Raw genomic sequence first — 16352 nt, 5'->3', positions numbered from 1 at the left:
CCTGCAACAAAAGATGTCCCAGGAATCGGCCTGGTACACTCTCATTGTACTCCCTCTATAGTAAGGACACTAAAACTGCACACAATACTCCATGTGGCTGCACGATAAGTACATAAGAAATAGGAGCAGGCCATCTAGCCCCTCAAGCCTGCCCCACCATTCAATAAGATCATGGCTGATCTGATAGTGGTTTAGTTCCACTTACCTGCCCGCTCCCCATAACCCTTAATTCCCTTATTGATCAGAAATCTATCTACCTATGTCTTAAACATATTTAACGAGATAGCCTCCACTACTTCAATGGGCAGAGATTCACTACCCTCAAAGAAGTTCCTCCTCAACTCTGTTCTAAACTGACTCCCCTTTATTTTGAGGCTGTGTCCTCTAGTTCTTGTTTCCTTTCTAAGTGGAAAGAATCTCTGCCTCTATTCTGTCTAGCCCCTTTGTTATCTTGTATGTCTCTATAAGATCTCCCCTCAGCCTTCTAAACTCCAATGAGTACAGGCCTACTCAATCTCTCCTCCTAAGCTAACCCCCTCATCTCTGGTATCAACCTGGTGGACCTTCTCTGAACTCCCTCCAAGGCCAATATATCCTTTCGCAAACAAGGGGACCAAAATTGCACAGTACTCTAGCTGTGGCCTCATCTGTACCTTGTACAATTGCAGCAAGACCTCCCTGCTTTTATACTCCATCCCCTTTGCGATAAAGGCCAACATTCCATTTGCCGCCTTGATTACCTGCTGCACCTGCAAACTGAATTTCTGTGATTCTTGCACAAGGACCCCCCCCCCCCCCCCCCCCAGGTCCCTCTGCACAGTAGCATGTTGTAATTTTTCACCATTTAAATAATAGTCCATTTTACTATTATTCCTTCCAAAGTGGATAACCTCACACTTGTCAACGTTATACTCCATCTGCCAGATCCTTGCCCACTCAGTTAGCCTATCCAAATCTCTCTGCAGACTTTCCAACACTCTATACAATTGCAGCAAAACATCCCTGTATTCAAATCCTCTTGCTGTGAAGGCCAACATGCTATTTGCCACCTTTACTGTTTGCTGTATCTGTGTGCATAATTTCAGCAATTCCTTGCCATTGTGTCAAACAGGAATAAACTTCTGTGGTTCACCCATTCGTTCTTTAAATGCCTACCATTGCCTGTCCGCTGCCTTTCAATAATGTTTCCCAGTCCATCGTGGCCAATTCATGCCATAGTTACCTTTTATTGAGATTCAGGACCCAGGTCTCAGAATCAATTACATTACTATCAACTTAAACAGAATTCTACCATATTATAATCACTTGTCCTCAAGTATTCTCTCAACTGATCATTTCTCATTGCACAACACTCAGTTCAAGATGGCTTGCTCCCTTCTTGGTTCCTCAACATATTGCTCCAGAAAACCATTTCATATGCACTCCAGAAATTCTTCCTCTATTGTACTGTGACTAATTTGACACTCTCTCCCGATCATCATAGATTAAAGTCACCCATAATCACAGACGTTCCTTTAACATTTGCATCTCAGATTTCATATCTGATGCTTTTCCCAACATTACCATGACAATTTGGTGGTCTGTATACCAACCCCTTGCTTTTTTTTATATACTTTTCCAATTCAATCAAGTCCAATTCAGAGTCTCAACAAGTTGAGACATTTCCGATCCAGGCTAACATGACAGGGCCTTCACACCTGTCTTGGGCCTGATCTACATGAGCCCAGCTGATTGGAGGAGGGGCAGGGTTCCTCCTCCAAGGCTGGATCTCATTTGCATCCTAGCCAAAAGGCCGAGATGCCACTTTTAAAAATTGCTTCATATGAATATGAAGCTTAAATGTAACCTAATGACCTCAACCAAGCGCAGCATCCTATCCATACTACACTTGATCTTAGCCAAAAGGCCGAGAAGCGATACCCCTTGTTTTTTAAAAAAATACTTTTCCAATTCAATCAAATCAAATCCAATTCAGAGTCTCAACAAATTGAGACATTTCAGATCCAGGCTGACAAGACAGGGCGAGCGACCAAACCACCCTGTCCTGGGCCTGATCTACATGAGCCAAGCTGATTGGAGAAGGGGGAGGTTCCTCCTCCAAGACTTGAGCTCATTTGCATCTTAGCCAAAAGGCCGAGATGCCGCTTTTAAAAATTGCTTCATATGAAACATATGAAGCTTCAGTGCAACCCAATGACCTCAACCAAGTGCGGCCGACTATGGGGTGCCGACCATACACTTGATCTTAGCCAAAAGGCCGAGAAGCGATACCCCTTGTTTTTTTTTCAAAAATATACTTTATTCACACAAAAAAAAACTCTCCAATAAAACATTGCGAAATTACAGATCCAAAAGTCATAAACAGTGTAAAAAAGAATCATTTTTACAGTACAATACCGTGCTCATTTACAAAAACATTACATTCCGTTACATTTCATTTCTTAAAACTATATACATGTGTCAGATTTTACTGTGTGCTGTTATTTTTCAGATTGGCACACAGTTACGCAGGCCGAGGGTATTCTGCAGTTACCTGGCCCTCGGTCTGGCCTCGGTTGAGACGCTTTACACGGTGGCCTTTAAGCGATACCCCTTGTTGCTTAACTCAATCCACACGGACTCCATATCTATGCTAATATCCTTCCTCAGTATCCTCTTTGATCAACAATGTAACTCCACCACCTTTTCCTGTGTCTGTCCTTCCTAAACATGGAATAGCCTCAGTGTTTAATTCCCATCCTTGCTCACCTTGGAGCCATGTCTCCATAATGCCAACTATGACATACCCTTTTACATCTCTGTGCAACTAATTCATCCATTTTGTTTTGAATGTTCTGACCATTCAGGTACGAAACTTGAAGGTGAGCATGTTTAACATTTTTTCTCTTCCTATTTTTTTTTATTTGGTCTTTATCTGACTCTGGCCCTTGATTTCTCTCTCACTTTCCTTATTCTCACTCTCTTTTCCTCTTGTTCTTAATTCCCCCTGCCCTGAATCCTTGCAAAGGTTCCCATCCCCGTCATATTAGTTTAAACCCTCCCCAACTATTTTAGCAAGTACCCCTCTCCCCCACCCTCCAAGAACATCAGTTCCTATCCTGCCCAGGTGTAACCCATCCAGTTTGTACCAATCCCATCTCTCCCAGAACCAGCCCTAGGAATCTGAAACCCTCCCCCTCAGACCATCTTTTCAGCCGTGTATTCATATGTATACCTGTTGTTTCTGCTCTGACCAGCGTGTGGCACAGGTAGTAATCCTGAGATCAATACCTTTGTCCTACTTTTCAGCTAGCTTGCTTCCTAGTTCTCTACATTCTGGTTTTAGGACTTCATTCAATTTTATAAAACCTATGTAGTTTGTACCAATGTGTACTATGACTACTGGCTGTTCACCCTCTCCTTCAGAATGTCCTACAGCTGCTCCAAGCCAACCTTGACCCTAGGACCAGGGAGGCAACATACCATCCTGGAGTCTTGATTGTGGCCACAGAAATGCCTATCTATTCCCCTTTACAATTGAATCCCTTATAACTACCTATTGAATCCCATATAACTTTCTACTCCTCCTCCCCCTCTGCAGTAGAACCAACTGTGGTGCAATGATTTTGGTTGTGGCTGTTTTCCCCCGAAAGGCCATTCCTGTCAATTATATCCAAAATGGTACATCTGTTTTGTGGGGGAATAGTCACAGGAGAATCCTGCACTTCCTGCCTAGCTCTCTTGCTCAGCCTGGTGGTCATCCATTCCCCTCCTGCCTGTGGAGTCTGAACCTGCAGCGTGACCACCTCTGTGCTATCCATGATATTCTCTGCCTTGCAGATGGATACTCCATAGTGTTCTCAACTGCCACTCCAGCTCCAAAACACAAGCCTTCCAGGAGTTGCAGCTGGAGACACTTCCTGCACATATGCTGGCCTTCCACATGGAGCACGAAGAGCAAACCATGTCATGTCTTATCCCTTTTAAAATTGAACTTTTGAAAGATGTTGTGTTTCAGATTATATCCAATTCTCTAGGGCCCTCTGGTTAGAGTCTAATCAGTTCCAAAATATCACTGCCGGAATTTCTCAGGATTGTGCCCTAGGCTCAATCGTGTTTGACTGTTTCGTCAGTGTCTCTCTTTCCACCACCACCCCCCGCCCCCACACACATCCTTTTTTTCTGGTGTGTGTTGGGACACTTGTGGAAAAAGGAATAGGGATCCACGAGTGCCAGACTGAGTGGCAGTAATTTTAAGTCATTAAGAGTACTTAAGACTGAGATTGGGCATACCTTGCTCTCACTGCACATAGTAGCTCCTTCACTGGTGAAAATCCAGGAATACCCTAACTATCCAAATATACATGGACTGCAAAGAGGTTCAAGGCAGCAGCTCACCACCACCTCGCAAAGGTAATGGGTGGGCAATAAATGCTGGCTTAGCCAGCAATGCCCACATCCCATGCATGAATAAAAGTGAAATCAGATATCACAACTTTGTAAACTGGATTTCATGAGGCAGGAGGGTGCACAACTGGTTTAAGTGAAGAAAACAGCTGCGATGACCGTGACTATCTGGGTTATCGATCTAGAAGGGAATGTGGTTCAGGTGGATGATGTAAATAAGTTTGCTTTGTGAAGAGAGCACGACCAATGGAAAGATCATCAATCAGCACATTAGACATTGAAAAGTTTGCCTCACCATGGTTAATCTGTGTCACAATTACATCATAACAACCAACATAAACATTTTAACAAACCAGAAAATGAGCCCAGGATAAGGGAATGGCTATTGTCACTTATAGACCTTCCAATGGTGTTGTTCCGGGAAAAGAATAGAAGGCTTGGGGAGGGACAGAAGAAATTGACAAGAGGAAGAGATAGTAGGAATAGATAGAAAGAAAATGGAGAAAGGCTGAGGTAATATGCAGAGAACTCAAAAATTGAGAATGGAAGACAAGATGGAGAAACTCGAAGGTCACAGTTAGGAGGAGTAAAGGGCAGAAGGGTAAAGTACAAGGGAGGACTCCAGAGGTGTCTCAAAATAGGAAGGGCTTGGTGACAGGTGTGAGAGGGGAGGGGAGTGGACAGTTAGAAGAGGGGTCACCTGTGGTTGTCCCACTCCAAAACAGGTACATTGTTTTAGATAGTGTGGAGGAGTGTGCCTCTCCAGGGGTAAGACACAGTGACCAGGTCACTGGCACACAGTCAGGCTCTGTGGCCCGGAAAGGGAAGAGAGGGGTTAGGAGAGCGATAGTGGTGGGGGATGCGTCAGTTAGAGGCACAGACAGGTGATTCTGTGGGGGCGAACGGGACTCCAGGATGGTAGTCTGCCTACCTGGTGCTGGGGTCACGGATGTCTCCGAGCGGATAGGAGGCATATTAAAAGGGGAAGATAAAGAAACGGATGTCATTATACACATTGGTGGAAATGACGTAGATAGGAAGAGTAGGGGGGTCCTAAGAGAGCAATTCAGGGAGTTGGGAAATAGGTTAAAAAGTAGGATCACTAGGGTGGCCATCTCTGGGCTGCTCCCAATGCCTCGTGCCAGTGAGGCTAAGAATAGGGAGTTGGTTCAAATGAATGCCTGGCTAAAGGACTGGTCCAGGAGGGAGGGCTTTATTTTCATAGACCAATGGGAGGTTTTCAGGAGAGGATGGCACCTGTACAAGAGGGAGGGGTCACAACTAAGTTGGAAGGGCACAAATATCCTGGCTGGGAGCTTTACTAATGCAGTTCGGGGGGGTTTAAACTAGTATGGCAGGGGGGTGGGGATCAAAGGTCTATAAGTGTGGTGGCTGGGGACGAGCTTGGGGCTGGGACAAGGCTGGCAAAGAAGAAGAGCACTCTGGGGGAGGACGACCTCACTGAGCCTGGGGGTCTGGAGTGCTTATACTTCAATGCAAGGAGCGTAGCAGGTAAAACAGACGAACTTGGGGCCTTAATGCGCACGAGGAATTTGGATGTGGTTGCGGTGACAGAGACTTGGTTGAAAGAGGGACAGGACTGGCAGCTGAATATTCCAGGGTACAAGTGTTTTAGGCGAGACAGAGGAGGGGCCAAAAGAGGTGGGGGAGTAGCGGTATTGGTTGGAGAGCATATTACAGCGGTGCAGAGGGAGGACAATTCGGAGGAGTCGTGTAGCGAGTCACTCTGGGTGGAGCTTAGAAACAGGAAAGGCGCAGTCACTATGTTGGGGGTGTACTACAGGCCCCCCAACAGCCCAAGGGAAGTGGAAGAATGGATATGTCAGGAGATACTGGATAGGTGCAGGAAATATAGGGTTGTTGTAGTGGGAGACTTCAATTTCCCTGGTATAGACTGGAAATCGCTGAGGGCAGGGACTCTGGATGGGGAGGAATTTGTAAAATGTGTACAGGAGGGTTCGTTGGAACAATATGTGGACAGCCCAACTAGAGAGGGGGCTATACTGGACCTGGTACTGGGGAATGAGCCCGGTCAGGTCTTCAAAGTTTTGGTTGGGGAACATGTGGCAAATAGTGACCACAATTCTGTTAGCTTTAGGATAGTGATGGAAAAGGATGAGTGATGTCCCAAGGGTAAGGTATTGGATTGGGGGAAGGCTAACTTTATTGGGATCAGGCAGAAATTGGCAGCTCTTGATTGGGAGAGGCTGTTTGAGGGTAAATCCACATCTGGTATGTGGCAGTCTTTTAAGGAACGGTTGTTAGGGCTACAGGACAAGCATGTGCCTGTAAAAAAGAAGGATAGGAAGGGTAGGATTAGAGAACCGTGGATAACCAGGGAAATTGAGGGACTGGTCAAAAAGAAAAGAGAGGCGTATGTTAGGTCCAAGCAGCTAAAAACGGAGGGAGCTCTGGAGGAGTACAATGAAAGTAGGAAAATACTCAAACGGGGAATTAGAAGAGCAAAAAGGGGTCACGAAATGTTCTTGGCAGACAGGATTAAGGAGAATCCCAAGGCATTTTATTCATACGTTAGGAACAAAAGGGTTGTTAGGGAAAAAATCGGACCTCTCAGGGACAAAAGTGGGGACTTATGCTTGGAGCCCAAAGAGGTAGGGGAGATCCTAAATGAATACTTTGCGTCGGTATTCACAAAGGAGAGGGATGTGTTGACTGGGAGTGTCTCGGAGGGGAGTGTTGAACCGTTGGAGAAAATCTCCATTACAAAGGAGGAAGTGTTAGGTTTGTTAGAGAATATAAAGACTGACAAATCCCCAGGGCCTGATGGAATCTATCCAAGGCTGCTCAGGGAGACGAGAGGTGAAATCGTTGGGCCTCTGACGCAAATCTTTGTCTCGTCACTGGACACAGGTGAGGTCCCAGAGGATTGGAGGATAGCCAATGTGGTCCCGTTATTTAAGAAGGGTAGGAAGGATAACCCGGGTAATTATAGGCCGGTGAGCTTGACATCCGTGGTGGGGAAGTTGTTGGAGAAGATTCTTAAAGATAGGATGTATGCGCATTTAGAAAGGAATAAACTCATTAACGATAGTCAACATGGTTTTGTGAGAGGGAGGTCATGCCTCACTAACCTGGTGGTGTTTTTTGAAGAAGTGACCAAAATGGTTGACGAAGGAAGGGCCGTGGATGTTGTCTATATGGACTTTAGTAAAGCGTTTGACAAAGTCCCTCATGGTAGGCTAGTGAAAAAGGTTGGATCCCATGGGATAAAGGGGGAGGTGGCTAGATGGGTGGAGAACTGGCTTGGTCATAGAAGACAGAGGGTGGTAGTGGAAGGGTCTTTTTCCGGCTGGAGGCCTGTGACTAGTGGTGTACCGCAGGGCTCTGTATTGGGACCTCTGCTGTTTGTGATTTATATAAATGATCTGGAAGAAGGAGTAACTGGGGTGATCAGTAAGTTTGCGGATGACACAAAACTGGCAGGACTTGCAGATAGTGAGGAACATTGTCAGAGGCTACAGAAGGATATAGATAGGCTGGAAATTTGGGCAAGGAAATGGCAGATGGAGTTCAATCCTGATAAATGCGAAGTGATGCATTTTGGTGGGAATAATGTAGGGAGGAGCGACACGATAAATGGAAGAACCATAAAGGGTGTAGAGACGCAGAGGGACCTGGGTGTGCAAGTCCACAGATCTTTGAAGGTGACGTCCCAGGTGGAGAAGGTGGTGAAGAAGGCATATGGCATGCTTGCCTTTATAGGACGGGGCATAGAGTATAAGAGTTGGGGTCTGATGTTGCAGATGTATAGAACGTTGGTTCGGCCGCATTTGGAATACTGCGTCCAGTTCTGGTCGCCACACTACCAGAAGGACGTGGAGGCTTTGGAGAGAGTACAGAGGAGGTTTACCAGGATGTTGCCTGGTATGGAGGGGCTTAGTTATGAGGAGAGATTGGGGAAACTGGGGTTGTTCTCCTTGGAAAGACGGAGGATGAGGGGAGACTTAATAGAGGTGTATAAAATTATGAAAGGCATAGATAGGGTGAACGGTGGGAAGCTTTTCCCCGGGTCGGTGGTGATGTTCACGAGGGGTCATAGGTTCAAGGTGAAGGGAGGGAGGTTTAACACAGATATCAGAAGGACATATTTCACACAGAGGGTCGTGGGGGCCTGGAATGTGTTGCCGGGCAAGGTGGTGGAGGCGGACACACTGGGAACGTTTAAGACTTATCTAGACAGCTATATGAACGGAGTGGGAATGGAGGGATACAAAAGAGTGGTCTAGTTTGGACCAGGGAGCGGCGCGGGCTAATTGTTCCTTGTTTCTCGTTTCAAGGCTTCATTCTATGATCATCTTGCTGGTGCCAGTACAGAGCGAGACTGCGGATAGTTGGGAACCTGTCTCGGGGGCAGGGAATTCAGATGGTGTTCGTGGAAGTGGAAATGACTAGGGTTGGGAAGCATTTTCCGATCAGGGCCATTGTGATCTCCTGGACTCGTTTCGATCGCCTCAGGGGGTCGGAGAGGAATTTCCCAGATTTTTTTTCCCCATATTGGCCCTGGGGTTTTTCACTCTGGGTTTTCGCCTCTCCCTGGAGATCACATGGTCTGGAATTGGGGGGGGTGGGGGTGAGTTAATAGGTTGTAATGAACAAAGCATCGTAGCTGTGAGGGACAGCTCGGTGGATAGGATATTGGTATGTAGATAGGCTGGAAAATTGGGCGGGGATCCTGGATTCAGGATTCAATCCTGGACCGGGGAGCGGCACGGGCTTGGAGGGCCGAAGGGCCTGTTCCTGTGCTGTATTGTTCTTTGACAATATTGTAGCAAAAAGGTACTATGAATTTTTTTCCATTCTGTCAAGCTGCCCATTTTTCTAAGAGAAAATACTGTAGTCTAAGGAACAATAATAGTCATTGTTTTAAACAGCTGAAATGTTGTTCCTGAATTCTTCTGACCTGAAAAGTTTATTTCTTATTTTAGCTTGGTGCACTAGCACTCGATTGTGAATAAGAAACATTACAAGAAGCTGGTTTTCACTCAGACACCAATCGCTCATGATGACTCCTTTGTCAGCACATCTGTCATCATTCTGCTGACATCAACCAAGCTGCAGGACTTTTGACTCTTGTTGGCACCAATTCATCTGGTGCCATCTACAGAAGATACACACCTCTGCTTCCATGCTATGGGTGCATTCCACTTTGGTCAGGCAGTCACAGCTCTACATCCATTGTTTATTGATTTGTTTTATTGATGATAACCATTTTCATTCTAAATGCAATGTTTATTGGGTGGATATGCATTGAATGTTATTTAAACAGCGCACAGACCATTTTCGTTCTGAATGCAGTATTTATTGCGCAAGTTTACACTATTAGTCATTTACAAAAAACTAGTTCGATAACTTTTTTCCAGTGCATTTTCCAACATTGTATTTGACAGCCATTCGAGTTCTTGGTAACACAATGTTTTTACTGAAGAGCACATGCTTCTATCAAGGGCCTTTTCCATTTTCACATCAAATGGATTAGGCTGAACAAAACTTTCAGCAAGATCAAAATAAAATTCACCGTGCCTCAGATATGCACGTGAATACATTAAAATGGGAATGGAGAAGCTTCTGTCTCTAGGCCACATTGGCAGCCTATGCAGTGCCATCTCTACAGGCACAAAATTTTTGCATCAATTATGTAAACAGCAAAACACACTGCAAAGCCCAGAATCTTTCCACATCAGCACTTTTTTTTAATATATAGACACCCCCAATATTCTTTAATGTCACTTTTGCAACTTCTCACTGGATACAGCGATTTTTTTTTTTTAAAGAGCTCTACTGTACAACTGTATCCCATTGGACATGCTTAAATGCACACTTTGCAAAAGACATTTTCAGCACAGAATAACAGAATTGGTTTTCTATAAATGTAGAGAACATTATCTCTACCACGTCAAACTATATACCATATAATTCATACACTTTCAACTTGGACCATCAGAACAGTTTTAAATATTTGACATACCATGGAACACATTTTGAACAGGTAAGATTTTAAAAATGCAAAGATAATTGCAAATAAACTTCTTGAAGCCCATTCCCACCACACACAACTAAAATTATGAGCATTCACAATTTTATTCAATTTGTTGTACAGTTAGTGATTTAGGTCACCATCTTTTACTTTTAAAGGGAGCGCCAATTTTGTACTGTGCAGGAGGTTTTGTTTTCAAGAAAAACACATCATCCTATATGAAAACAACCATAAGATGTTTGTGTGGCCTGACTGTGCTAGTGTAAAAAAAAATGTTTTCTTCAGTGCCATAAAATGTTAATTTCACCTTCGAGGCCAATTCAAGTGCAATTATTCTGCACATATTCATCACCAGCTACTTAACACATCCACACAGAAAACATAAATGAATATCACAAAGATTGCTGTGGCATTCAACAGTTTATAAAATTTATCAGAAGCTTAACAGAACAATGGGAATACTTTGTATTTTCCAAATCACAGTGTTGGGGGCTTCAGTCCATATTTTTTAGCAACTTCCGTCTGTGCGTATGCAGCATCACAAAGAGAATACAGATGGGCCATCTCCATTTCTGACTTGGCCAGGTTAATGGCCTTGCTAAACATATCGATAGCCTTAGCCAGATTTCCCCTGTAAACAGATTTTAAAATGCATTTAAATTAGTTGCAAGTGCTATGAAAAATGGTACAGTTCTGATCAAGTCATTTTAAGGTTGGTACACTACAACTGAAATGTACCGCAATGATCCATGATTTTAAATAGCTGAGGCCCTAGCAATGAATTAGATGAGGGGGAAGGACTGTAATGCACCCAGTTTGCTGATGATACAATGTTAGGCGGAAAGTAAGCTGTGACAAGATGCAAGGATGCTGTAAAAGGATTGAGGGAGGTAAGTGATTGGACAACAATGTGGAAAAATAGAAAGGCGAAATATTTTTTGAATGGCAGGAGACTGGGAACTTTTTTTATTCGTAGTGACCTGGGCAATCTGTCCATGAATCACAATTTTAACACAAGTGTATCAAGCAATTAGGAAAGCAAATAGTACGCTAGCCTTTATTACAACAGGATTAGAGTATGAGTAAATAAATCCTACTACAATTATATAAGGCCTTGGTGAAACCACATCTGGAATACAGCCCAAGAGTAAAGGGATGACCCTGTAGAACATGGGCAACATGGTGGCACAGTGGTTAGCACTGCTGCCTCACAGCGACAGGTACCCAGGTTCAATTCCAGCCTCGGGTCACTGTGTGGAGTTTGCACATTCTCCATGTCTGTGTGGGTTTCCTCACACAGTCCAAAGATGTGCCGGTTAGGTTGATCGGCCATGTTAAATTGAACGTAGTATCAGGAGGATTAGCAGGGTAAATATGCGGGGTTTGGTAATAGGGCTAGACTGTGGTTGGTGCAGACCCGATGGCCGAATGGCCTCCTCCTGCACTGTGGCGATTCTATGAACTGAGAGGAGGCTGAACTTCTTCAGCCAGAGGGTGGTGAATCTAGAGTTCATTGCCACAGAAGGCTGTGCAGGCCAGGTCATCGAGTGCATTTAAGACAGAATAAATAGGTTCTTGATTGGTAAGAGGAGCAAGGGCAGTGAGGAAAAGGCAGGAGAATGGGGATGAGAAACTTATTAGCCATGATTTAATGGGGGAGCAGGCTCGATGGGCCAAAGGGCCTAATTTTGTTCCCAAGTCTTCTGGTCTTAGTATTCTGTAGTATGACTGACTCCTAGAACAAAGTGTCCAGGTGACTTCTCCCCTCCCTGATGCATTGCAACGTCTAAAGCTCAACTCCAGCTCATCAACTTGAAGCCCAAATTCCTCAAGCTGCAGTCACTGCAGATAGGATCACTACGGATCACAAGTTTTCACCAGTTGTCATAAGCTACAGCTGCGTCACATCACCTGTCCTGCCATCTTTATCTTGTGGCTTAAGTTTCAAATTTAGAGTATCATGCAAATTTTGAATTTGCAGGGGCGGCACAGTGGCACAGGGCTAGCACTGCTGCATCACAGCGCCAGCACTGCTGCATCACAGCGCCAGGGACCCAGATTTGATTCCAGCCTTGGGTCACTGTCTGTGTGGAGTTTGCATGTTCTCCCCGTGTCTGCATGGTGTCTGGTTTCCTCCCACAGTCTGAAAGACGTGGTTAGGTGCATTGGCCCGAACAGGCGGCGGAGTGTGGCAACTAGGGGAATTTCACAGCAACTTCATTGCAGTGTTAATGTAAGCCTTACTTGTGACTAATAAATAAACTTTACTTTTTACAATTATGGAGTTTAACTAGTTAAACTATAAATTTAATATAATACTTACACCGCCCCAGTACTAAACCCAATTACAGATCCCATAGCAGAGTAGGGTAATATCAAGTCCCTGCCAGTAATTATGATTCAGCCTGTGGTAAAACTAGAATACTAACTGAGAAAATTCAGAACTCCTCAACAACACAGAAATTACAGCAGCTGAAGGACATTCACTTTCTTTCGAGGAACGAGCATTTAAAGTCACCCATATTCTAAGAACAAACACTTTTTACAAAATGCATGTAGAATCTTGAACTGCACAAAAATTGGCATGAAGAAACGATGGCGTTTCTGACAAAATAATCCATGCCAGATTTACAAGCTTAAAAACCATACATGTTTTGTAGCAACCTATAACTTTGTGTATTTTCTAAACTCAAACAATAGAGATCACTTTTTAGAAACACAATTTTTTATAGAGTCAAACACAGTGGGAGCAAAAACAATTTAATAAATTACCTCTGGACTTCAATAGTGCCCATGGTCTCGTATGCAAAATCACATTTATTATCGATCTCAATAGCCTTGCTGATTAGTTCCAAGCCTTTATCCAAATCCTGTTTCCACTGAAGCTGAAGCAAACTAAAATAAATTAAATACCAAATTGGCATAAACAAAAAAGCAAATTAGGTGCAATTTAACAACTTGGTGTAAAGTGCTTATAAAAAGCAATATTAATAGGCCAAAAGGAAGACGTACCAAATTTCCTCAATTTGATTGACTCAAAATTAAAAATCATGGTATGGAAGTACTACACAGGTTCTAAACTTCAGTTAATGAATAAAATACGCAAACTCGGAAGGTCTTAAGTTTGATTTATGGATTAACTGATCTGAGTTGAGATAACACAACGAACAACAGTGGACATTCCTGGGTTGGGGCAGGGAAAGAAACTTTGGATGGCTATTTACCGACTCCTGGGAATGTGTTTGTACAAATGTGGTTTGGTGACAAGAACGGGTTTGACAATGCTGCTCAGAGTTGCAGCCAGAACCCATGCGAAGAACTCCCACTTGAGAAGGGTGTTGCAGAGCATTATACATATGTCCCTCAAAGACGACGTCGACTCCAGAAGGGAAAATTAGCAAGAAAATAAATGCATATGCTGTATATCTTAGCTTGTCAGAAGAGGAATTTATTTGGGCAAGTGCTTGCTGAATAGGCTAATTTCAGCTAGACCACAGTGAGGAGCAGTGTTACAACATTTTTATGCACTCAGGGAAGGTATATGTTGTTGGCAAGGCCATCATTCATCACCCATCCTTACTGACTTTGGGCAGGTGCTGTTGAACCACCTTCATGAACTGCTGCAGTCTGTGGCTTCAGCATTTAAGCTTCCTTTGATAGCAGGCAGTGATGGTGCACCAAAGAAAGGAAAACTTGGAGAGAATGACACCCAGCGATCCCAGGCCTGGAGATTTCACACGTGCAGAGTTAACACTCGCCTATGATAATCAAAAGGTTTAAAAGGACACTGCTGCCTGATCAACTAAGTTTCAGCACAAGAATGCACCATCAGCTGCAGAACTAGGAGGAAATACAGGAACAGACAAGAAGATGCCTAACTTTCATGTCAAAATCATCTGAAATATCATGTATGGAAGTAGAAAAAAAGGAAAACCTTTCTTGGGTATCAGTCAATACCAACGCTGCCCCCTTTTCTAAAATTCAGTTGTACTGTGTGTCAAATGATTCAGACTGAAATTTCCTGAGAGTGCATGCCCATGTCAGTATTAATGTCAGCGCTTATGGAGGATTTCCTTTCCAGCTCTACCAATGTGTCTATTCTTTATGATATAGTTTTGAGTGAGGTTTTCAAAGGACCTAATGCTAAAATGAAGTATTCTAGGATAAGCTAAAACAATTATGGAAATTTTAAATTATGCTAGTTTCTAATACAACACTGTAACCAATTTTAACAACGTCAAGTCATGTGTGCTCTGCTTGAAGGCAGATCCTGGGCTCACTGCTGGCAATGTTTCATTGAGCCATTTTCTTGGCAGCTTTTGTGATCACAAGACTACCTCAGCTGAAACGGGAATCAAATGCACCCTGTTGGGAGTTAGTGTGAACCACTCGCTAGGCATCTAGTCAATGGAGCTAACAAGCCAACATAATAAATTAAATTCAGGGAAGACACAGCCCCTATGCACCCATGGCACACCCCAAAATAAGCGTACACAAATTCAAACTCATGACAAATATACAATTTTTAAACATGTATTTGATTACTGGAGGCGCTTAAGGTTTTCTTGCGTAGTCATTGGTTGATTATCCTGGATAAATGCATAAATAAACGCTCTGTTCCAGGGGATTAATTTGAGTGTTAGAACAACATATTTGGATCTGATAGAGATGGTACAGTTAAAATAACTGGGCTTATTCCAAGTCTTATAAATTACAGATCACTTACCCTTTGTGAACATATGTCGTTGCATTATCTGGTTCCAGTTCAATGCATTTATCGTACATTTCATCTGCTTTGCTAAAATGTTGCTGGTCAGTTAAAGCCTAGAACAAATGTTTTCTTGTCAAATGTTGCACTGTCATCTAACATACATCTAATACAAAATAGTAAAGATTAAAGTTCAAAGCAAACCTGAATAAGTAACTGCATTAACATCTCCCCTATATTCTGAATGCACTCCAAAAAAACTTCATAGCCAATTAAATTCTGAGATTTATTCACTTGTAATATCTTGGGAAACACAGCAATAAATTTGTGTGCAAAGTTGCAATGAGCCACAAGCTATGCGGCCACATAATTTGTTTTGATGGCATTGGTTGTGGGATAAAGTATTGGCGAGACACCAGGTCATCCCAGCTCTTCAACAAACATGCCATCTTTCACTTCTATCTGAAATGCAGGACAGGATACAGTTTCATCATCAAACTGGAATGAGTTGACAACTTAGCTGAGATCAGGACACTGGTCTTTAAAAAACTGGATGTTGAAATGAGACAACAAATCTTGTATGGATATTGCCAGGATGAACAAAATGGTTTGGTGCCTTTTTGAAATATGCATTGCGAATTTTAGAAGAAATCAAAAAATCTCAGCATCCTCACTGTGGTTTGAAGGATGTGCATTTTAACTAAATATATTTGCAATGGGATATAGAAAAATCTTCAGATGTGAAATGTTCAATTCCCTTTACTTTCTCTGAACACAAATACTGAACTAACAAGTGTTGAATGCTTACCTGAGCATATAATGCATAACCCTCTGCACAGCTGGGAAAATTTTTAATAACATCTTCAAAGCCTTTTACAGCCACTTGAATCTGCAAGGGGTTGCTTCCAGTGTAGGCCTGACGATACTGGAATAGAACATAAGACAGAACATATTTCAATTGGTATAAGGTGATCAGAGTTCTTTTTTGTTAGAAATGAGAATTTACATTATTTTTTGTTTAATGTTTATAAAAATCAATTTTAAGACAACTGTAACAATGAGCTGATGGCTGCTCAACATCAAATCTTAGTGTCCTCCACGTAGCAAATGTGCCTGACTTTATAGATTTTGAGGATGATTAGAGGGATTATGCTGAGTAAAACAATATCCAACTTGACAGACTCAAATTAGCTCAGAAGATGCTGAATCCTAGAGGGCACTGAATACCAACAAGATCTATAG

The 16352-nt window shown here is 43.1% G+C and overlaps 1 protein-coding gene and 1 non-coding gene across 2 annotated transcripts in view; both read right to left on the bottom strand.

The window, feature by feature from the left end:
• Positions 1-1718: 1718 nt before the first annotated feature.
• On the bottom strand, positions 1719-1918 carry LOC144506707 (U2 spliceosomal RNA). Its single transcript, XR_013499947.1, has one exon. It is a non-coding gene; the product is annotated as a U2 spliceosomal RNA (small nuclear RNA).
• Positions 1919-9639: 7721 nt separating this feature from the next.
• Positions 9640-16352, bottom strand: part of tomm70a (translocase of outer mitochondrial membrane 70 homolog A (S. cerevisiae)) — a 28922-nt gene continuing 22209 nt past the window's right edge. Inside the window, exons 9-12 of the mRNA XM_078232864.1 lie at positions 15919-16035; positions 15129-15226; positions 13175-13297; positions 9640-11033 (exon numbers count right to left, since the gene is read on the bottom strand). Of these exons, the coding sequence (XP_078088990.1) occupies positions 10880-11033; positions 13175-13297; positions 15129-15226; positions 15919-16035 (492 nt within the window). The 3' untranslated portion in view covers positions 9640-10879. The remainder of the gene's footprint in view (positions 11034-13174; positions 13298-15128; positions 15227-15918; positions 16036-16352) is intronic.

This window comes from Mustelus asterias, chromosome 17 (genome assembly GCF_964213995.1).
Source record: "Mustelus asterias chromosome 17, sMusAst1.hap1.1, whole genome shotgun sequence".
In the NCBI taxonomy this organism is placed as follows: Eukaryota; Metazoa; Chordata; class Chondrichthyes; order Carcharhiniformes; family Triakidae; genus Mustelus; species Mustelus asterias.
The sequence above is the reverse complement of the archived record's forward strand: the minus strand, read 5'-3'. Positions and strand labels throughout refer to the sequence as shown.